The sequence below is a fragment of the Balearica regulorum genome, chromosome 3 (genome assembly GCF_011004875.1).
Source record: "Balearica regulorum gibbericeps isolate bBalReg1 chromosome 3, bBalReg1.pri, whole genome shotgun sequence".
Classification (NCBI taxonomy): Eukaryota; Metazoa; Chordata; class Aves; order Gruiformes; family Gruidae; genus Balearica; species Balearica regulorum.
In genome coordinates, this window is record NC_046186.1 from 115,435,322 (window position 1) to 115,458,589 (window position 23,268).

At 40.2% G+C, this 23,268-nt stretch overlaps 1 protein-coding gene across 4 annotated transcripts in view; it reads right to left on the reverse strand.

Moving 5' to 3' along the window:
• Positions 1-529: 529 nt before the first annotated feature.
• PELI1 (pellino E3 ubiquitin protein ligase 1) overlaps positions 530-23,268 on the reverse strand; it is a 47,105-nt gene continuing 24,366 nt past the window's right edge. For 3 of the 4 annotated variants that reach the window (XM_075749676.1, XM_075749675.1, XM_075749677.1), the window contains 6 exons: positions 9,498-9,642; positions 8,275-8,404; positions 6,568-6,669; positions 4,373-4,570; positions 4,059-4,247; positions 530-2,999 (listed from right to left, as the gene is read on the reverse strand). In XM_075749676.1, the coding sequence (XP_075605791.1) occupies positions 2,433-2,999; positions 4,059-4,247; positions 4,373-4,570; positions 6,568-6,669; positions 8,275-8,404; positions 9,498-9,568 (1,257 nt within the window). In that variant the 5' untranslated portion in view covers positions 9,569-9,642 and the 3' untranslated portion in view covers positions 530-2,432. Of the gene's footprint in view, positions 3,000-4,058; positions 4,248-4,372; positions 4,571-6,567; positions 6,670-8,274; positions 8,405-9,497; positions 9,643-18,877; positions 19,054-23,268 lie in introns of those variants that run through there. The other variant, XM_010309961.2, reaches the window with a different exon arrangement.

Genomic DNA, 23,268 nt, shown 5'->3' on the forward strand with positions numbered 1-23,268 from the left:
CTGTGCCTGCAACACAGGGCAAGTACACTGCTTTCCATCTGTCTGCTACCATCCAATTCTCAATCCATTTTCACAATTTGTCTTTATATTACTCATACTGCTTTGTAACTTTCATCATGTCCTTTCCTGATGTTTCACATCCCTGTAATCGACAAGATCAGGACCAGAGTCGTGTCAATCCAATTTTGTGGAAGACGAAATCAAGAGCTCTTGGCATTTTACAAAAGCCCAGCCACTTTGTTCAAGTTTTTGCTTAGATTTTGTTATTTGTAACTTCCTTGGGGAAGAGATTATTTAACTGTATCTTTTGAACAACAATCTCGCCTTTGTTAATGTAGGTTTAAATATAAAACACATGGAAAGGTCCCATCTGAAAGGAGCCATTCAAATCCATGACTGAGATAACATGCAAACTCCTTACAGTTACTTCTTTGTGATGTTAATCCACACGTGCAGAACAGACACCTTACATGACAGCAGAAGCCACCTTCCCCATCCCTTGGAAACAAAGCAACAGACAATCCCAGAATTTCTATTTTTGAAAAGTGTTTACTCACGTAGTTTGAATAAATTAATTTGCAAATAAAAATTAAACTACAGTATAATATAGTTTGAATAAAATGATCAGAACAACTACAATACAGGGGGTTTTTTGCTGCATAAGTTTCCTTAATGCATATAATCTGGAAAATGTCAAAATCAGTTATATTTCTATGGAAAGGGAGTAACAGCAGTTACTTGTACATGACAGCTAACTGAACTTATAATACAGGTTTCCTGACACATGCATTTCCTGAGTGAACCAAACAATATATATAATTTCTTTTTAAAAATGGAGAAACAATGGACAAAGTAAATAATTAATGACATCTAAGCAACATAGGTCTCTCTTTAAACCAAGAAAATTTCAGAACAGCTTCGAAAGGAAAAATAAAGGTATGCTATAAAGTACAGAAATTTGCTACTGTCAATTATACAGTACGTATTTTGAAAGAAAAAAAAGTATGAAGCTGGCCAAAAAAATCCCAACTCAATCCTAAAAAGGTCAGGTTGTATATTTGCCATGAAGCATGGTGGGTTAGCAGCAAAGCTGGATGTAGTGCACTGGCCTTTTCTGGTAGATATAGAAGGGAAAGGAAGGGTAGGGAGGGGAGAGCATTGAGAGAGACTACCACCTAGAGCCCACTGCAGGGTGGACAGACTTTACGCAAGCATCCCGCACCAAGGTCTACAAGTCCGATCCAGTCCCAGCTCAAGCTCTCCCCTAACAGATTGCCAATTGTGTCAAGTTGCACGGGGATGCGAGGACGCAGGCATGCATCCCTTGGGTACCAGGCTTCAACTTTGTTCCATCTGCAGCCCAGATGAGTATTTGTACCTCGCAGCAGGGTAAAGGCAAGCCCATGGCTCCCACGCACCAGATGCAAGGCAGAACATCCGACTGACAAGCCTGTCGCAAGTTTGGACCATGGCCGATTCACAAATTGCTCCCCACGTGTGCATGGGCGCATCTGCCTCTCCCCTCACCCCCTGCCCCACAGAGCAAGGAACAAAATGAGCCTTGTCTTTCAAGTTTGTTAATGTTTTAACATTGGAAAAACCTTCACAAATGTCACTAATGCTAAATAAAGAGATGTGTTAGCATGAAGGGAGAAAAAAATCCTTAATCTAGACTAAGTTGCATATTCAAAGAGTCTGGTAAATATTCTCCTCATAACCAGATCTTGAGTATAGTCCTACTAAAAAAACATTTTAAGAAGTCCTTCTTAGCTACCTTTCAACATGGTTAAAGCACACCTTTATGCCATCATAATTTGCATTAGCTTTGTTTAAAAAGCATTTTAACTATTCTAAGAACTCAGTATTTTAGATTAAAAAAGATTGTTCTACCATTTCCATCTCACATTCTTCTCCATCCATAACTACTCTACACATCCAACTGCTGGATGAACACACTATGACCATGCTACTCTCTAAACATTCTATGTATTTTCAATAATAAAGATAAATAGAAAAGAGTTAATATACATGTTATATTTTACAACGTTTGCATCCAACGTAAACTAATGTTCTTTGAACTATTTACCCTCCATATACAAAAAGAATGAAACAACTTTCAAACACTGTGGGCATGTGATTCAAAACCATTGAACAGAAGGCATCAAAGTTCACTCTACAACACTTCCTTCACCTCTTCAGAAGTAGTTATTAACTAAAAAAAAAAAAAAAAAAGCAGTTCTCCCCCTTCTACCCCCATTGCTTCCATTTCCAGACTTTTCACAATAGAGAGGGATTTAGCTGTTGTAACAAATACCTAAAAATTCTTCATCTTAATGCAAACCAGCAAAGCCCAGAGAATATGAAAAACAGTTGGTTTAAAAATCAGAATTGCTTAGCTTATCAGTTTACTGCTGTCCTCGGTAACACATGTGTTAGTCAAGAGGTCCTTGGAAAATGAGTCTGATGTAACCTTGCTCACCAGCCAGCTGATGCGCACAGAACGGACAGGCTGCGTGGAAAGTATGAGTACCGTGAGGAAGAGGAATTTGGGACCAATATGCAGTTGTCTTTTCTGAGCACACATGTCCACACGGGCTGAACGCATGAGTTGGAGGTCCTGCATCCACATAAAATCCCGCTTCACATCCAAGCCACAGAGGCACATAGGGGCCGACAGAGCGGCACATGGGACACTCACGATCCTTGCCGTCTCTCTCCTCTTTGTTTCCCCAGTTGTGATAGCCGTGGACATGGCCACAGTTCAGATACACCCACGGCTGCTTTTCGTCTACAACATCTTTTCTCTTCATGCTAGGGAATGCTAAGGTGTTAAACCCCACCGGACACTGAGGCCTTGCTGCATTTATTTCCTGCCTTAGAGCCTCCAGGTGCTTGACAGTAGGAGTGCGTGACAGCCCTTCTGCAGTGCGCCACAGCAGTGTTGCTCCACACAGGTCAATTAGAGAGCCATCTTGGAGCTGGTTCGTTTCGTTCTCAACCTTGTGATGGACAAAGAGAAAAAGAGGTGTCACCTCACAATATATGAAGAGTAACGTACGGCACTGTCATAATACAAATCTACTTGGACAAAAGTTTCAATCAGTTCCTGACTGTCCTATACAAGATACCCACAGAGTGCCTTGTGTCAGCTTCTCTTTTGTTTTTTTTTAATAAAAGCTTCTTAAGAAGAAGATCATGTACATAAAAGAAAATTAAGGCTGAATACCTCCTCTCCAACCTTAACAACTTCCCTCAACTCCATCCCTATAGCACTCCCAACTAAGTTACTTGAAATGCATCAAGGGGGATGGCACATGACAAGTCTTGTTTAGTCCTTCATGGCATTTTAGACTCTTTTCTTCAAACACACCTTTACACATGGCCTTCCTCTCCTCCAGAAAAAAAAAAAAATCAGCATTCCTAGCTAAATGCATCACTCAAATAAGTGTTCATGTAGCATTTCTTTTTACTAAGCAATCCCAAGTCATACCAAAACCAATCATGTCCTGGAAATGTAACAGAACCATGGAATGGCAGGGGTTGGAAGGGACCTCTGGAGATCATCTAGTCCAACCCCCAAATGGTTTGGAAACAAGAGGAAAACTCAGAACGCCAAGGTACAAATAGATATCTAAGTATACAGGCATGTGTCAATAAAACTATAATTATTCTTTATTATTCTATAAAAAACAAAAAATGGGAAAACCTTAAAAGCATAAACTCAAGAGGGAGAATCAGGAAAATAATCCTTAAGATGTGCGTGTGACTATGACAGGTTGCAGAAGAGCACAGTAGACTGGCAACTCAATTTAGGAGAGCAGTCTAGATCTGCAATGAAGTACTAGTTTGCAGATAAACTCTTTATCAGTAATTCAAGTTGAGCAAGACACACCTTCTGATGTGTTTGTGGTTCATACATGAAGTTAGTATAGCTAATTACAGAGGTGACATCCACACTGAATGAGGCAGATTCCAGCCTCTGTTTATACCAAAGCTGTCCCACTTATGACTGTACCCATTTTAAACAGGCTGCATAAAACATCGGTCATTACTCTCACCATTTTTCCTCTCTGCTGAGCTGATCTGGTTTCACGGAGGCTGAACACGTTTCCACACACAGATATCTCTCTCCACACCCCTGGCTTGGAGTCTTCTGTAAAGCCATTACGGGGATGCATAACAAGAACTCCATTTGTGGTTAGTCCATCCATTTGCCCATCTGATGTCTTCCACTTTGCAGCTTTCTCCTAAGAGAAATTACATCAATGAAAACTTTTAATCTGCCTGAAGTGGAGCTATGAATTAGTTTCAAAATAAGCCTGCCTGCACTGAACTCTGAGGGGGGAAAAAAAAAAAGAAACAGTTCCCTTACCCCAAGAAAGATGTTTTTTGAAGAGTCAAATCCTGCAGCATATATTCTTGCTGTAAAAGGAGGGTTACGTTCACATATGATTCTGCAGGCAAACCTTGATATAGTGCTCTGCACAGACTGCGTATCTGAATTACTCTGACTTCCAGGAACTGTATCTGTCACAACAAAGTCTATAGGACTCTCCGTTGACCGACCAATCTGGAAAGAGATTTAAAAAAAATCTGTTTAGAAATTTGCCTTTGGGTCTAGGAATATTCGAACTCAATACATTTACAAGTGATCAAGAAAAAAAAATGACATTCCAGTTTGAAGCATTCCCCTCCACCAATCTAAATTTAGGTTTCTAAAACCTAATCTGAATTGATGAGTTATTCCACCTCCACGTGATCAAAGTTATTCTGAAGGCTATGTACAGCCAACTGAAAGAAGGAGAAATAAAATGATGTAATCAAGTCAATTCGGAGACAACTTCCCATTGAAGGCCTTCTCATCAGAAAGGTTACACTCAGGTCAGTCAGATCAGCTGCAGCAGCGCCAAAACAGCTAGGAAACAGCAGTTAGATGGAAGAGAAGTGATATTCAGTCACTTTGCATGCCCAGAATATTCTGAACAACGTCAGACTACGTGGAGCTGTAGATGTAGGAAAATTGAGATTATGTGAGCTGACTCTCCAGCTCTGGTGGGGCACTTGAGAAGCAGCAAATCTGTCAGGAAAGACCAGGTACAAGACGTTTGTGGCGGGGAGGAGTTACATTAACATGCACAGAACACAACAGGAATGCAACATCTGACTACAACCAGATTTTTCTAAATAGCTGTGCTTTCTTTCCTGGTTGCACGGAAGAATGAGTTTTGCAGTCCCACACAACTCTACCAGGTTTGATAGAATTGCATGGGTTTCACTGCTTGTCCAGTCAACTCATCTTGTCCTTTTCCTTATAAAGCATGAAAAAAGTTATATCCCTCTCCCAAACATCCACGTAGCCAGGTTCAAAGCCTGCTTATACCTTTCACTCACTTCCAGAGCTCTCAACAGCCTCTTATAAAACAGCTGGTAAGACTGATTAACTGCTGGGCAGGAGACCCAACAGCCCGAGGTGCATTTTGGTGAAGGCTGGATGGAGATCTTTCATGAGACTGAAACTGCTTTGTCAGAATGTATTTTTCTATTGCTTCTTAGGCAGGGCAACCCATCAGTACACATGGATTGCCACTGGCAATTTTAGAGCAGCATACATGCCTCAGCATGCCTGAAGAAAGAACACTTACACAAACAATAGCTTATGCTGCAATTAGTTCGTTCCAGCCCTTTTGCTCTGTTGTAGGTTATTTGCAGTTGCATAGCAGCTTCCTCCAGCACTTACCAACACCTCCCACCTCCTTAGATCCTGCAGTGGCGTCACAGCTAAATGCTGTGACAGCAAAACACCTTGCCATAAATTAGCGACAACAAAAAAAAAAAAATTAAAATCAATGCAAGATCAGTCCAGGAATCAGAAAGAACAAAGTACACATAAAAAACCCCAGAACAAAACCCCTCCTTTTGAGAAAAACAGGAAACAATTATGAGATATGAGTGCACACCACAGCTGCAAATGTGTTTGTGGTTCATTTTCATACATACAGGAACTGCAGCAAAGCTGCCCTGAACTGCCAGCACATCAGAATCGGGCCTCCTCTCTTCACATTTCGCAGCACTTTAGACTTATTTCTGGGTTTGCTCAAACAAGTTAGGGGTATTTTTCACAAAATGAACGTGTCAAAAGCTTTCCTCTATTTTCACACTGTATTTCTTCTATCTCATCTCCAACTGGCTGATCCTAAATCCCTTCATAAATGCTAGAAGCAAAATTCCAAGTGCTTAAAGAGAACTTGAAAGCACTTCATTCTTTGTTTTGCAAGGAGGGACTAGGAGACAGGTTACGCGACTTGCAGACCAGCAATCAAAGGCAAAACCATAATCCTGTGCATTAGTCACAAAAAAAAACAACTTTCACCTCTGACCAAGCCTAAAAGATATGTAAAGATATACAGCCTTTTTCATGTGATGGCCTTGGCAATGAACAGAATTAAATGTCTCTGAATAGTAAAGAGCAAACTTTTGGGTCTGAGGGAAAAAGCCTGTTGAGAGGATGTCTTGTTAGAAAGTACCAAAAGTGACAATACATTTATATATCTTATTTACTTCACATACCTGGAACATATCTGTGTTGCTGTCATGTGTATATTCAACTACTACTGTCTGGGCCCGAGACAACGTGTAAGATATGCTGTGTTGGTCCTTATTACTTATTGCCTATGGAAAAAATGCCAAATATTATTGAACCGTGAACAATAACTCTACTGAACACAGCGGCAAAGCAGACAATATATATAACCAGGCTCTTGTTCTGCTCAATTGATGCATTAAGGCAGATGATTGTTAGTGACACACCTGTAGTTAAGACTTCAGAAAAAACAGTCCTGACCATTAAAGAAAGCTGCAGGATTGATTCAGCAACAGACCAAACTGGTCTCTTTACCGCACACTGCAACAAAATATACGCAACCAAGACATATTATTAGTCATGCTTCGTGTTAAAGCAATGCTAGCCTTGACACAAAACAAGTGAATGCAAAGACTAAAACTGAATGTAACACCTCCATGGCCTTCTCAGCCTGAACTTCTCCAACAGTAAAGTGAGGACAAAAACTTAGGGACTTCACTCTAAAAACGGGATCCAAGTTCATACTAAAATCAGTGATGATTAATAAAGTACACAGACAAAAACAACTTGTAACAAGTAATGGTGGTAAACAGGGTAAAATGAAGAAACTCAGAGGTTGCAGAACTAATCTAGGTTTCAGTTTGTTAGTCTAGGTTTTCATTCTGCAACTACCTACTAGGAACTGAACAAACACTCTTCTAAAAGTGCTTCCAAATAGCACTTACTTGAACACCATAAATAATTAGCAAAAATAAATTTATTTTTAACAGCTCTCCTATAGGTGCAATTCTATTACAATAACTTTGGTCACCAGTATGCTTTTGATTTCAGAATACCTTATGCCATTCCCTGAATTTAGGAATCAATCTTAAGTGTCAAGGTATTTAGAGAGTCAAACACTTAACACTACTTTTGTTCAAGGGCCTGATCTCGACACGGGACAACTTTTCTAAACAACCACTAAGCATTCTCAAATTCCATTGGTTTCAGTAGAAATGCCCCACTTATCGAACTTAAGTGCGCACACGCTTGAGTCACCACAACACAGAAGTATTTCATGGTAATACTTTCACTATAATACAATAGTTTTGAGATGAAACAAACTTTCACTATAATACAATAGTTTTGACATGAAACAATTCAACTTCAAGACCTTCCTTTACTGCTTCTTCATGGGAACTCTGAACTTGATTACGAGCCATATAAAACATGCCCTGCAAAATCCACCTGTTCTCATCCCTGGGGAACTCCTACCCATTGGGCTGAGTAGCAAATGCACACAGAGCTTTGGCAAAGGACCATTTCAAAGTCAGCTTCACCTCAAGCAAAGTTAGCCCTAAAGCATGAATGAGTGCAAAAACAGGAAGGCTAGAACAGATGTCCATAGTGAGTTTGGAAGAAAAACCAAATAGAAAGCGTTTTACATTATTAGCCTGTGCCCTTACATGAATGTTTCAAAAATAAACATTTTTCTTTCTGGACACAGCAAGGACTGGGCACCAGATTTGTTTTGCTGATCAGTTTCTTGCTAATCCTGACAGGTACCAAAAATCATTGGATAGACATCAACCATTCTTTCCGCAGCCAGAACTTCATGCTTTTTACATCATTTCATCTCAGCATAACAGCACTGACTTCACTGAGCTCTTCAGACAGCACCAGGAGAAATACCTAACTAGACAAATCAAGCTTACCTTTGCTGCTTGAGGGGTACAGGCAATATGCACAGTGCTTGGTTTCACCCCGTTTGCCTTGGGCCTTTTAAATAAAGCAAACCTACTTTTTCTTCTTCCTCTATCTCCATTTGGGAGAGACCCATTGTACCTATCACAAAGCACAGAAAAAAGAACAAAGTCCATCTTCCTGTATTACTTAGCTTCTCATGAGATACAAACCAAGAAGAACTTTCATTCTAAGCACAAATTCTTCTTAATTATTATTGTATTAATAATTACAGATTTCCAATTAATCACATTTAAATTTGAGAATTGATAAACACAATATTGAAACATGCCCACAGAATTACAGCATATACACACAAAGCTTGTAGGGCAAGGAATGCTACCCAGATTAATCTCAAAACTACTGTCGATGAACAACAGACTTGGGTCCCAAACATGAAAACAAGTAAGGTTATATGCCTATCTGTAGCTTTATCTCTAAATGATGTGTTCACACTGTAAACGGAAGATTCTAAATGCTCGCCAACCCCCGGTGGAGTGCCAGTATTTTAGACAATTTTGGTTGAAATAAAAACCTGGAAGAAATACATATGCTGTCCTCTGAGACTCTAATTTAATCCATTAGAAAACCCTCAGACTCTCACTTTGAACATGTCAACATAAACAGGCCAGCCAGCAAACTCACTTTATTAAAATCTGTTTGCACTTGGATATTTAGTCAGCTACTACGTTCTTATAAAATTCCTTTCATTTTATTTAAAGTCCTAGGGAACCTCTCCTTCCACATTATCACATTAGTCATCTGTCTTGGCCCAACCTGGAACCACGCGGAAAAGCCGTCACAAATTGGCTGACTTTGTCAGGAAACGCTTACCAGGGAAGAAACACAACAGCTGAAAAATCACCTTACATCTGCTCAAGTGTTTAGAGCCCTACCTCCATGCTCATGCTGTCACAAAAAAAAAAGTATGTGTACTGCAGAGCAATTTTCCAACATATCACATTACATGATATGCCTGAAAAAGGCAGCTCTCCTTCCACTCCCTCCCTTACATGAGACTAGCTACCAAAGGAAAGCTGATCAGCTCACTATTCAGTTGCATGCTCACTAGATACACTGCAAAAGAGGGAGTTCAAGTGGGACGAGCTTAGAGCAACCTGCATTTTATCTGCTTTAAGTGCGCCCTGAAATTTGACCTTCATTCTCACTTCCAAAACAAGACACAAACACTTACCCTAATACAATCAATTCACCATATTTTACTGGTGCTTTTGATGGATGATTTTCTTGATCAGGAGAAAACATGAGCTTAGCTAATGACTTCTTCTCAAATTTCAGGTCTCTGATCAAGAGTTGTGGCACACTTTTTTCATTATTTCCTGTAAAAACAAAGATAAAATTAAGATAAAAGACTCAAATCCATCATTTACACACACCTGCATACCTATCTGACACAGTAGGTACAGTATTTTTGTTTTCCATATTTTGCTTTTGCCTGAAATAATTTTAAGAACATACGTATAAAACCACATCAATTAAGGTTGAATTGCCTGGAAGAACTACCAGATCACAAAAACCCCGAAAGTGCATTTAGAAAATTCCAGTATGGCCTTGATAAAACATCCACAGTTGTTTTCCTTCATGCTAGTTTTTAGTATAAATGGTATATAGCTTCATTTAGTATGTTTGATTCAACTATCAAGAAGTAGAGCCAGATAGGGATTAAATTTAAAGAAGAGAAAAAAAAAAAAATCAAGACCAGTCCATTAGCTAGAGAGGTAGAAGTTTTCATGGAAAATATCAGATTCAGAGCTTTCCAAGAAATTTCTGGATTTACAGATGAAAGTTGTATGACAATTTGATATCAAATCTACCATACAGGCTTGATGTGTGCAATGTGATCTCTCATGTTTAACCAGAGACAGAAATAATACAAACAGCTGTTTGAAGGAGACTTCCTGAGGGAATTCCACATAATTCTTAATGAGAACAGTCTCTTGAAGACCACTTTTTCATCGTACTTCAGCTTTGAGGAACAGTTCACACTAGTATTTTTTACAGCTTCTCACTAGTAACATTTCCAGACACCTCTGACCTGCCCAACCTATCTCTGACCTTCCTGTCTACCCAACAGAGCACTTTATCAATAAAGAATAAACCTGATGCTAGCCTATTTGAGACTTTCTTTAACAGTAATAAGAATGTTCCCTTGGTCCTTCCTGGTAAGTTTTCATACCAACTCAAAAAGCTTGACACCCTGCCCACATTCGTTCAGAAGCTGATGCAAAGATCCCTTTACTGACCTGATCTCTACCCTCTCCCAGTCGTCTTTGCTCCTTCATGGAGAAGCTTGGCCTTCAACATTTCTTCTCAATCTATCAATTTCTTATTCAGTATGGATATGTTGATCCCCACCTGCAATCAGCTCACACTACTCTCTGAAAATTAAGTATGCTCCTTTATGCTTTCTTACATGCTATCCCACATACTTGGGAGTGCTTCACACAAATACACTCAAAGACATCTTACTGTCCTACAAATTTTTGCTGTGATGCCTGCAGAACACAACCAGGCTAAATTGAAACCCTTTTTCATTTTTCATCTTCCAAATCTCTTCTCCTTTGGTCTCAAGTCTGGGTACTGTGGATTTCATAGTGCTTGGAACAATAAGGTAACTGAAGATTGTCTTTGTGGTCAGCACACATGTAACTATCACAATGGTACCCTATCACACACACTGCTAGATGTGTGAGTGCACTGTAATAAACCCGATCTGCACAACACTACTGTGAAACGTGTCCTGTCTACACGACAGTTACACCACTATATTTTAGTTGCATAGGAAGCAGTGTGCATTTTCATTATGCAGTTATCCTGGTTCAAGCCTTAGGGTATCCATCATTTAGCTGGTGCAGAAAATGCCTTACACAGATCCAGCGGTCCCCATCTGTCACACAGCAATAGCAACAGCAGCACAGGAACGCGCAAAGCAGTATAGTTTGCTCCGAAGCATTTCTAGATTGCTGACCCACGCATAGCAGTAAGTTAAATTGGGTAAGGATACTTACTGTTGTAGGTGGAGCCCAAGGTTTTGCCTTTAAAATTCTAAAATGAAGAATTTAAAGCAAACTTATATAAAATGTGACCTTAAATTCCTGTTGTGCCAGTAATCATAACACATCGAAGTGGAGATTGTCCTGTTTGATAAATGGAGCTGCACAACATTAACTGTATCCACAACTTACATGTTTGCTACGGCCATCTGGGGTCCTCCTCACCTCCTGGCATCCCAACCTTGCCTCAGAGCACCACACCAGCCATTCTCTGAAACCATGTGCCTCTGAAGACACCACAGGGGTGGTTTACTAATACGAAACTATCTAGCTCTTGGTGTTTTACAGCACTTGGTTCTCCAGCCATGTCTCTGTATTAGTATCTTAAGTATTTCTACTTAAGTGAGTACAAATCTTAAGTATTTATCTGTATATAGATATAAAGATATAAATAAACTTACTATGAAGTATTTTTACTATGAACTTCAGCATTTCTTGTTTTATTTTTACAATCTTCTTGCATTATAGTTGCTTATATATTGTCTTCTAAAAACAGCTCCTAATGCTTTAATCTCCTCCACAAATGATTAACCTATTTTCTATTTAATATTTATCTCTTCAGCAATCTCTCCCCCACACTTCAGTCCTCTCCACATACAACTCATTTCATCTTGGCCATTGCATTTCACATGCAATGCTTCACATTTCTTTCCTAGGATACATAATTGGTTGTCCTCTGAACTGACATTTAACTACTCGGAAAAAATACTACTATGAAGTCTATAGCACCTCCCATTAGGAAACAGCACAGGATTAGTAAATACCATGACAGGGTAAAAAAAAAAAGTATCCACCCAACACTTTGGTGTTTGAAAAAGAGCTAATCCATTCACTTAGAGAAGGTGGGAAGGCAAGCAGTAAAAATAACTTCAACTTTTGCCATTAGAAAAGGTTTGGCATAACTTCTCTGTTCACCCAAGTGAACAATTTCATGGAAAGCTAAAAAATACATCTCAATCACAGAGTCAGCTTCTGAGTCTCATTAAAAGTAATTACACATGAACAGTTAAAAGAGGCTCTACTTTAAAGAGTTAGCTGAACAGGTGGCCAGTAACCTCCTAAGAGATAACTCAGCAGAAACCATAAAAGGGGCCAACAGTTCCAAGTGACAGACTTCAGCAATGAAAAGACATTAACTAGAAAATCTTAATACAAAGAAAAGTGTTCAACATCTAATGCTCAGCTCCCCTTTAATACATTTTTTGTTTCACATTTAAATCCAGTCAAGTTTAAATTGGGACCAGCATACATGATGGAAACCCACTTCTTATTTGACTTAAGGATGGTTCAAGAGTTAGAAATCTAGAGCTATCATTAGTAAAAGAGCTTGCTCGTACACTTTCAGAAGCATGGCTTGAATGTTTGAACATTTTTTTTTTTAAATACATCTCAGAGCATTTATGAGCTGCACCACCACTTTCACAACTACTAACCCCACCCAGTTAACTTCAACTCAAGCACATACAAAATTCGGTGCTCCTAAATAAAAAGTCAGCACAACACACACACTACTTCTCAGCCAGTATGATCTGCCTGATGCACTGTACCCAAAAGGAAAACTCATTTCATTCTCAGAAATAACAAAGGTTAACTATATTCTTCCAATGAGGTCCTGAAGACTAGTTCAAGTGAAATTTGATGTCTGCAAATAAAACTCAACTGTTCTCCCACTGGAGGCTCTTAGATCATTTAAAGCTGGATAAAGCATTTAAGAACTTACAGGAGAGAATGGTCTTGAGTTGAGAGGAAGGATCCACTAATTTACATAATAAGCCTTCTCTTGTAGAATAACCTGTTTAGTTTTTATTCCCAGAGACTTCTTAAAAGTGTTAGGAAAGGCTAATTAAATACGTTAAAAAGACAGCTTGGCCCTGTAGTGCCAGTATATAGCTAAGCAACTGCCTGCACGAGCAAAACATGTGCAAGTTAGTTTTTTGCCATGACCATTAATTTTGCAACAACATCTCCAGCCACTGGCAGAGCAAGCTTCATTGGAGTAGGATCTGAACAACAAACTGGTCTGCACTCCCTCAAGGCCCTTCAATGCTGATGAGGAATGAGGTGTTAATTACAAGATCCCACCCCATCTAACATTCATTCAAAAATCATAGAACTGGTAGTGGCATATTTTTCACATCAAGATCTCTGCTTCTGCTACAGAGAAGAGACCAAAGTCTGAAAACCCCTGCCTGTACCTAGTCCGGCATTATGGAATTGGAAAGATGAGTAAAGCAGCTTGCACACAGAGAAAACAGGTTTGGAAAAGCATTACTTGATTGGGCAAGAGGTGAGCACAATTGTTTAAGGTTAGCACAAAACTACGATGGGTACCAGTTAGCGCTTTTTAGTCTCAAAAATAGGAAATAGGAAGAATTCATGAACAAGTAATACATTTTTATTCTTAACATTGGTTCCTCTGGAGCTGGGAGAAAGCTCATGGAAGGTAACTTGCACAACAATACTGTCACATGCAACTGTTTTGAGGGACTGGAAAGAGATGACATCTGAACTAAAAAAGTATTTTAAATTTGTTTTAGGAATGAAATCCAGCTTCTTACAAGCTTTCTTGTTCAATATTCACTTGTGTCACAGAAGGCAAAGACTGCTATAGCAGAAAACAAGCCACAGATTTCTGATAACGTTCAAGCAGAAGGAGAAACTGTATCATTGTACTCTCTCCTGTCACATTCAAACACCGGTCTCCGAATCTGGAGGCAGACTAATCTCTGGGAAGACCTAGCAAACCATGCTTCAGACTAGATGAAGAGTTTAAGAGTTTGCCCACTTTCACTGAACATGCCATTTAGTCTAGTGGGGGCCCTAGAGATATAATGAATTTTGGTAGGTTTTGAACGATCAGGTTTAGCTCACCAGCCATCCTCAATCATTCAGCTGCCTTTTCTCATCATGAGACTACAAACACAATTAGTCTTTGGTGGTTTCTACAGGAAGTCCTCAGATCTTGTTGTACTGAGGTACAGCTCCTTGTGATTAAGTCAGTATTTAGTAGACCAAGTACAGCTTTTGGAATTGCAGCAAGAATAGCAGTATCTTAATGGTTAAAATGAGGCAGGGGGAGGGGAGAACATAAATTCAATGAGCCCAAGCAGATTCATTAAACACTCGGCTGTGAGCTAAAAATACTAGAATAAAAGTCTCTTTGTAATAAATTACCATCATTTTCTAAACACAGAGCCAGCATTATAGGCTGCTAGCAACTGTAGCTAGTGCCAGACTAGCCCTTTTCTAAAATACTGCATTAAAAAACCCACTTTCACAGTATAAAAAGAAGTCCTCTGTCAATGAGTATATTAAAATAAAAATATGCTGATTCAGATGCAAAATTGGAAATTTTTCCATTTTTATAACATTATCTTTTTTATGTTCTATATCTACATATTCTAGGGTTTGGATTTTTTGTGCTTATTGAAATAAAGCACAAGACAGCTTGTCTACTGACGTTTTTATACAATTTGCTATTTGTAGTTCTCCATTTACTACCCTTGCAATTCTCATATCCAGCTCTTCCCTCAGCAATTCTGTGGTAAATCAGGGGGTATACGGAGAAAATATAATACAGCTCTTCTCACAGGTATGCAGTGACAGAACAAGAGGTAACAAACAAGCTGCAACACAAAATCCTGATTAGCTATTAGGATAAAAAATAATACAGGGAGGCTGTGGGATGTCTGTTCTTGGAGATATTCAAACCTCAACTGCACATGACCCTGAACAACCTGATCTAAGGCTGTCTAGTCCTGCTTTGAGCTGGGGGACTGGACCAGACAACCTCCCAACCTAAATTATTCTAGGAATAGAATTCATTTTAGGAAGCCCAACACGATTTTTTTCAACCGAAATATGCACCTTAAGTGCACTTTTGATCAGATAGATATAAATTCTGAGCAACTCCATTACCAAAGAAACAAAATTTTATTCTCATCCTCATAAGATTTACATGTTACCCTAGAACTTTATTTGGATGTAAAACCCTGTATTGCTCTTCAAACAAAGAATTCACATTCGACAGTGCAGTTACCTGAGTAAACACAAGTAGGACCCAAGTCTACCAACATACATTTATATATTTATGCTCCTTAATACTCCTACCGATTTCCACTAGGTAATCTTGTGGCTGCAAGATCAGAAACTAAACTCCTCTGAATGCATGCGCAGCATTTCAGTACTGCATGTTCTCTTCTATGGCTACATCTCATCCCTTCAAAGGCAAAATTTTGACTTCCAGATTTAAAGGACCAGAACAAAGTTAAAGTCACAGTGAGGCACAAAGGATCTGTGTGGAATACTAGTTTCTCAAGATGAAGATATCTGCAAGCATGGAAGAAAGAAGAGGCAATAAATAATGAGAAGTAAGAAACCAAAGTAATTCCCAGCAGACTTCTTGCTTGGTTAAAAGTCTCCATCAAGTCCAGGTTGCCAGATTTCACAAACTATACCAGTGATGTTACTGCTGATCTACACTGGTGCAAGCAACACGGAATCAGCTCCTTGCATCACTATGTTTCTGAAAGCTGAGACAAAGATTGAGTAATCACTTTCTTCTATGTGATGGTTAAATCACCACTGGAAAGTTATTCTCCTTTAACAGTTTTTCCTAGCAATCTTTTTGGAAGCTTTTATTAAAATAGTCTTTACTGAAGCGATCACCTAGGTAAAAGAGCATGCAGAAGAGTATGTGTTTATCAGCCATAGTTTTCACACTTTTCCCAGTTTCCAGTTAAAAACAAGCTCACATTTCCTTCACACACACTTGGAACTTCCAGTTCAGCAGGTTTTATGTTCCACTTTCTATTAGCCAGATTCTGTCTACAGTTTGCATCCTTCACTACAGATGCACAGGAAACGTATGGCGATGCAGCTGTTCCATATTCAAACTGCATTGTCACTTTACATCAGTAGCCCTACTTTACCTAAGGAAGAATATAAATTTTCTCCTTTCTAGAAAAAGGAGATTTTTCAGCACTAAAGATAAAGAATAAGCCATGGAAGTGTGGAAAATCAGCCCAGCCTTTTGCTTTTGTATGGCTTATTTTTTCCTGTCTATACTGTTCGCCTTTTCTTTTATAACCTCTGAATAAGCTTAGTCATCCACTATATACACAAGAGTGTCTTATGATATGAAAGCATTGAAAATAAGACAACAAGGCCAAGCTCTGAAATGAGCAAACAATCCCTCCTGCACAGGATACCAAGCATAAAACAATGCAAACAACTATCTGCTGCGGCGCCTTGAGAACATCTGTAAAATCTCAATAGAGAGGTTTTTCATTCTCAGGAACAGAATGAAAGCATCTTTTTACCACAGACATCTGCCATTAGTAGGCTGGTCATCCTGGAAACAAGTCCTGCAAGAGTCACAGCACCAAAAAAAAAAAAAAAGCACATTGCCTGTAGACACTTTCAAAGGGGCCTTAACTTCATACGCAATAACAAACCTACTGCTTTGCACCAAGGCTACAGCTAACTTTTTCCAGGTTTAGTCGGGTTGGCATCCAGAGTCCTGCTTCAAGTTGTGTTTCAGTCTCAGAAGCAAGTCTGAGCAGTTCTCAGCAATTTTAGGAAAGTCAAGAATAGCGCTGTGAGGACAAGCATCCTTGTTCTATGAACAAGGCAAGTGTTTTAGAACAAGACTTCTATTACAGGCACCTGTATGAAAATCTGTACCTTATGACAGCATTCAGAAATAGCATTCCTGTTCCAAAGATGGAAAAAACCATCTAAGCACAGGGGCCTGATTTCAATCAGCCTCTGCTAACAACTTCAGTCCTTTTATTCTGAACTGCCATCGATGGGATGAGAACGTGGCCGGGTGTATTGAACATGGAAGATTTATGTAACCACTAACAATCCACTCCAACAGATTGACAAAATTTAATTCTGAAAATATTCCCCCGGGGAAAAAAAAAAGTCCAGCATTTTTTTCAGTTACAAAGAGTAACAGCTGATCCTCCCCTGAGGAAACCACGATAGCCTCCTACAGGTTATAAATGATGTAACTCAGACTGCGTGTGGGAAGCTGAAAACATTTGTCTTTTAGCACAAGGTGTCTATTTTAAAGCTGTCACTGCAATATTATCTATAACCTTAATTAGCCAAGAAAATGTTCTTCACCAGTTAAACTGCTATACGTACATGTGGTCTACACCCCCTTACCACCCATGTCCTCCACGTCAGCTTTCGGATATACCAGTGATGAACCACACAACCTTGCACAAGGCAAAGCTCCTCTCTTGACTGCCCCTGCAGCATCAGGGCCAAACACTACAGGTTGTACTTGCTCAATCAGCTGAGCTACCTGTGAAAGTTATTCATACAAGCTACTTAAGATTAATTTGCAGCTTTCTACATGAGCTTTTGGCTATACTTGCACTTTGGCCGTTACTACAAACTCTGTATGCTTTGTTAAAAAGGGATAGTTTTGATTTCATACTCAGATTATCAAATTAAGATTATTTATATAACCTGTAATGTATGAAGCCATAAAACAATATGACAGAGGCATGCTGATGGAACAAGTTTAGGTGTTCATTAGCCATAGCACTACCTATTTGTCTCTTCAGGGAGTGCCTTGCAAAAATATAAGCAAGAAAACAAAAAACTCTGTACAATAGTGGTACAATGTGGCAAAAGTATGGTTCTGATACAGAGAACTTTGCAGTCAGGACCCTTTAAAATTATCCTCTTTACTACCTTCAGACAAATTACACAGTATTACCTTAAAAATAAGCAGTCCCAACTTTCATTGCAAGTTGGTGACAAAAGCACAACTTCATATACAGGTTATGAGTTTATACCAAAATAGGGGCATTTTAATTTTAAAAGGGCTGTTACGCAAACAGATGGAGCTTTTTATGCTTTGATGACTGAGTCCAGAGAGATCTACTGTCTGATGCACCTGAACTAGAATACCCAGCTGAGGACCCTGTGCTTGCAGAAAACCACAAAGACTTCTTGTTCTACAGATCTGAACATTACCATTTCGCTTTTTATGAGCCTCTGACTTCCTGATGAGGCAGTTTACGTACCAAAGTATCACTAAATAGGTGTATTACTCTAAAGCCTTTTCACATAGCCTACTATATCATCTTGCAAAAGCAGGAGTTACAATTACATTTAAAACCTTCTTTGTTCAACAACGTGAATCTTTAACAGCTCTGAGAAATTCCCCTTGGTATGATGTTGTTAGTTAATGCTGACAGTTTCCAGGCATCTTGCTGTACACTCATCCTAAATGAGAAGCAACTGACACTTCTTATGAACAAGCAGCATTTATTATACTATGCACTTTGAATGTCTCTTCCTATTTTAGGTGGAAGGGCAGCCCGCAGACACACTGCCTGTTCTCAGATTTCCTTTTGACCACATCACTGAACTATCTTTCAACTCCTCACTGAAAAAACACTGCAACTGAGGCTTTTAGAAGAGAGACTGGAACAATACAACACTAAAAGGGAAAAATGATGGCATGCAGAGCGCTTACCAGTATCTTTTTGTCCCTTCAGTATTTCTGCAGAGTAGAGGAAAAAAAAAACACCCCACCCCTTCGATCTTGTTTAAAACCAGCCGAAATCCACCAACTCCTTTAATCCTCCAGCAACTGCCAGACTGAGTGCCTCTGCTCTGTGTGCTTTTACTTAAGCTGTGGGTAGCGCCTTCTGACTAAAGAGGGGCTGGCTCTGCCTTGCGTAAGCTAGGTAAACACCACCGCGCCACGCACCATTGGCTGGAGTCAGAGCCTGCATCCTGCTCGCCACTGCATAAATTCATCCATCTCTGGCCCCAAAAAGGAAAAAAGGAAGCAGAGGGTGTGTTGAGAACGATCCTGCAGCCCAATTCCCTGGCAGCTCTGTGGATGAGGTTCTTTGAGAAACGCTGATGTATTTCCTTCTCCGCTTCTCTTACATAACTGTAGCCATGCACGCTATACCTTCTTTCCTCATTTTTTTATTCATTACTTATTAGCCCAGCTAGCTTTCTTCACCTCCCACACAAAAAGTGATTTTTTTTTAATACAGTGAGATTTAAACTGGGAGAAAGTCTTCAGGCATTGCTATCCCCATTTTCACTAATGCTATAGAATTGGACACATGACTCACCTGCAGACACCACCTGTGTGTACTGGACTCCCATGGCCAACAATGCTACAACAGCTCATTCCTGTAGGATGCACATTTAGAAAGGCAAATCTGCATGTGCCAGACCAGGTTCTGAACTCATTTCTTATTCCACTAACATCAAAATCACTGCATCAAGCCAGTAGGTGGGATCATTTAAATGTCTGAGCCATAAAACGGTGATGAAGTTGCACAGTTTCCAAGTTACTGCCTCTTAGAATTGATCATGCAAATGTTTTGAGGCTACTGCAAGCATGATGATGCAGTAGCTTAACCTTTACACCGAGTTTTACATCACAGTTGTAGTGGGCCAAGGTGGTGTGAGTTGTTACCCTGGCTCAAGCAATGTTTATTCAGGCTGACATCTCCAAGTTCTACAGGTGACTATGGCTCTGGTTTCTGCTGCTCCTTCCTTGGCTTAGCCACCTCGATTTTGCAAGCATGACTTTATGGACTGGTTTCCCTGATCTGTCCATCCAAAGTTGGTTTACCCACTCAGTTGTTTTTCAGCATTTCACAGTTCAGCTCATGGCATGCTTGTGCAGTTGTACCAGTAGGAGCGAAGGAGGGAAGGGTAGGCACATTACTCGGCAGCGCTCAACGCCATGCACTGTCAAATAAGCGTTTTGTTCATAATGCCATAACACAGCATAAATTGCAACTCCACGTAAGTTGGCTTCACTGCTGAGAACAAGGTGAATGCATACCTGTTTTCTCTCTCGACCTGTACTCCACAGCCAACATTCCCCAAGTAAGTCCCGTTACAGGAACTTGTCACCTACCTAAAAAACTCAACTGCAGAACACCTTGCCATAAGATATTCTGGATGATAAAACTGTACGTAGGCCCAAAGACACTTTTATTTTTCTCTCCTGTCACAGATTACTAAGCACAAAGCTACCACTTCACTCCACAGAAGTGACTGAGCCACAACTGCTGAACACTGAGAAGTGTTTGGAGAAACATCCATGTGCAGGTGCTCCCCCTGTTCCCTCTCTTCTAGCCACCAAAAAGGACATGCTACTGAATACTGATCTCAGGTGGTACGGTCATTATCACAGCTGTCAGATTACTAAGCTGGTAAAGGGCTTAGGGAAAACCCAAAACACAACACACAAACCCCAACCATCTTAACCCAAATCATTTTGCTAATCTGTTTGTGGCTTTATTCTGTAAACCCACTATTCCAATGCAAGTGAGGAGATAGGAACCTCTTCAGCAGAGCTAGAGACTCATCAAGCCACATCTTGTGATTAAAGTTCAGCCTTCCTCCCTGCCAAAAATTGATGGCCTCACTCCACCGGCACGTGAACCTAGCTTTTCCACTGGTAACTAGCAGAACCTGAAAATAGCACCACTCACTGTGGTGGAAGAGTTGCCCGATCCCACCTCCCCCATCACCTTCAAGTATTTTATACTTCGTCCTGGCCTATACAAGGTCAGCAACTTTAGTACTTTTTTTAATCAGGGCTAAGGGTTTGGGGATTTTTATGTTGTTGTTAACAAAACCACCACCATCAGGACTGTATTAGTATCACTTAACACACAGATATGGCAACAACAGTACAGGAGCTGCTCTGTATTCAGGTATTTAACTGTAGTGGTAAGTTACAGTTCAGTATGACCTCCTCCAGGTTGCATTACTTATCTCACACAAGCCATAACACTTGAGTAGCACTGTTATCAAAAGTGTTGTCCTGGTTTCAGCTGGGATAGAGTTAATTTTCCTTCTAGTAGCTGATATAGTGCTGCATTTGCATTTAGTATGAGAATAACATTGATAACACTGATGTTTTCAGTTGTTGCTAGGTAGTTGTAGTGTTTACACTAAGTCAAGGACTTCAGCTTCCCACACCCTGCCAGGTGCAGAAGAAGCTGGGAGAGCACAGCCAGGACAGCTGACCCAGACTGGCCAAAGGGATATTCCCTACCATATAATGTCATGCTCCAGATATAACCAGGGAAGCTAGCCAGGAGGCAGGATCGCTACTCAGAAACTGACCGAGCATCAGGGGTTTTTTCCACAGGTGGTGAGCAATGCATCAGTATATCACTTGTTTTATATATCATTATTCTCTTCCTTTGTTATCCTATTAAACTGTCTGTATCTCAACCCATGAGGTTTTTTTCCCCTATTCTCCTCCCCATCCCACTGGGGCAGGGGGTGGGGTGGGGAGGAGTGAGCAAGCAGCCGCCGCATGGTGCTTGGTTACTCGCTGGGGTTAAACCATGACAAGTGTTCAGTTTGAAAAGCAGAACTTAGGACAAATTTGCTTCTAGAGTTCCTTTATTTTCTCATTTTACAGATGCCACTGTCAGAGTCCAGGTTAATAAGCCTGTGGATTACTTTATGCTGCAGGCACACAAGAAGTAACAGAGTGAGCAACTGCACGTGGATATGCCTTCCACTGTACAACCCAGCCTGCCACAGATAACAATTCTTATCTCTACATCCCACCTGCCTTCATATTAATGACCCACAGTATTCTGAAGCACAGTCTTCTGCTATCAGAAGCACCACACAATCCCCTTTTCATAGCTAATCAAGCCCCATCTAAAAGCAGGGTGCTTGGGGGTTTATTTTGCCCCTAGCTGCACTGCTATGTGGTTACCTCTGAACCTCACCTTAGAATTCCAAACACTTCGCTGCCCTGCCCGTGTTTCCTCATAGCCATGCTCTACTCACCTGTTCTTGTGTCAACACTGTCCCCCACTTTCATTAAGAGGGGGGTTTAATGATTTCTACTCCACACAAAACCATGCTCTGCCTTGAGGACTAGAAGCAAATGCCTCAAGCATGCTGTCGCTAGGCAAGCTATCTGACTTTCCCTGGAGCAGAGATGCTGCCAACCATGCCAGACTGACACAATGAAATCGGTAGCCCAAGATATCACTGCTAATTTCATGAAGTGATGCTTAACTGCAGGGGAGGTTCTTACCCTGAAGTTGTTAAAGAAATAAAGGGCTGTATCGTCATGTTCTTCTATCTGACTCACGAGCAGATGCTGTACAGTTTGATATAATTACGTGATTTCACATGACATTCAAAATGAGCTTTGAAGAAGAATGAATTTCTAGCTATATCAGTTAAAAAGACAGCCTTGCAGATATGGGCATAGGGCAATGCTATGTCCCCCAGTGTGCAGACAGCCAAGAAACCTGAGTGGCAAACTCTTCAACCTGGACTTAACCTGATCGGTGTATTACTACTGAATTTCAAGGCGGACATTTTAAACATGTCTCTGTTGATAATTTTATTTAACAAAACAGGCAGGGAGTGGAAGAAAAACCCCACACAGGATAAGCACTTGAAATTGCCACACACAGGGTACAGAGGAAAGGAGTCCGAAGGAAACACTGAGAAGAGAGAGCAAAAACGTGGAATAGGATCTGTAACGGTCCCGAGGGAAAGTATGTACGTACACTCAATTCTGAAGGCTGAACACATGCTATACACCATCTTAACTCTGTTTTCCACAAAGTCAGTGGCTGAACTCTGATAAAAGCCAATGATACCCAAAAAAAGAAATATTTAATGTGTTGGAAAGTGTGAGTGCTGTTAGGGAGTTCCCAGAAGTCTAACCCCAGGTGCACGGGGGAATAAGAAAGGAGGGAAGATTACTGACTTGCCAGCCCCATTAATCTTTCATTGCGTTATGTCACATGTAATCTCTCTGCAAGGAGTTCCCATGTTATACAGTTTATAAAGTCGTACTACAGTGTTTTAAGGAGATTACGGGGGGCAGGGGGAGCAGCC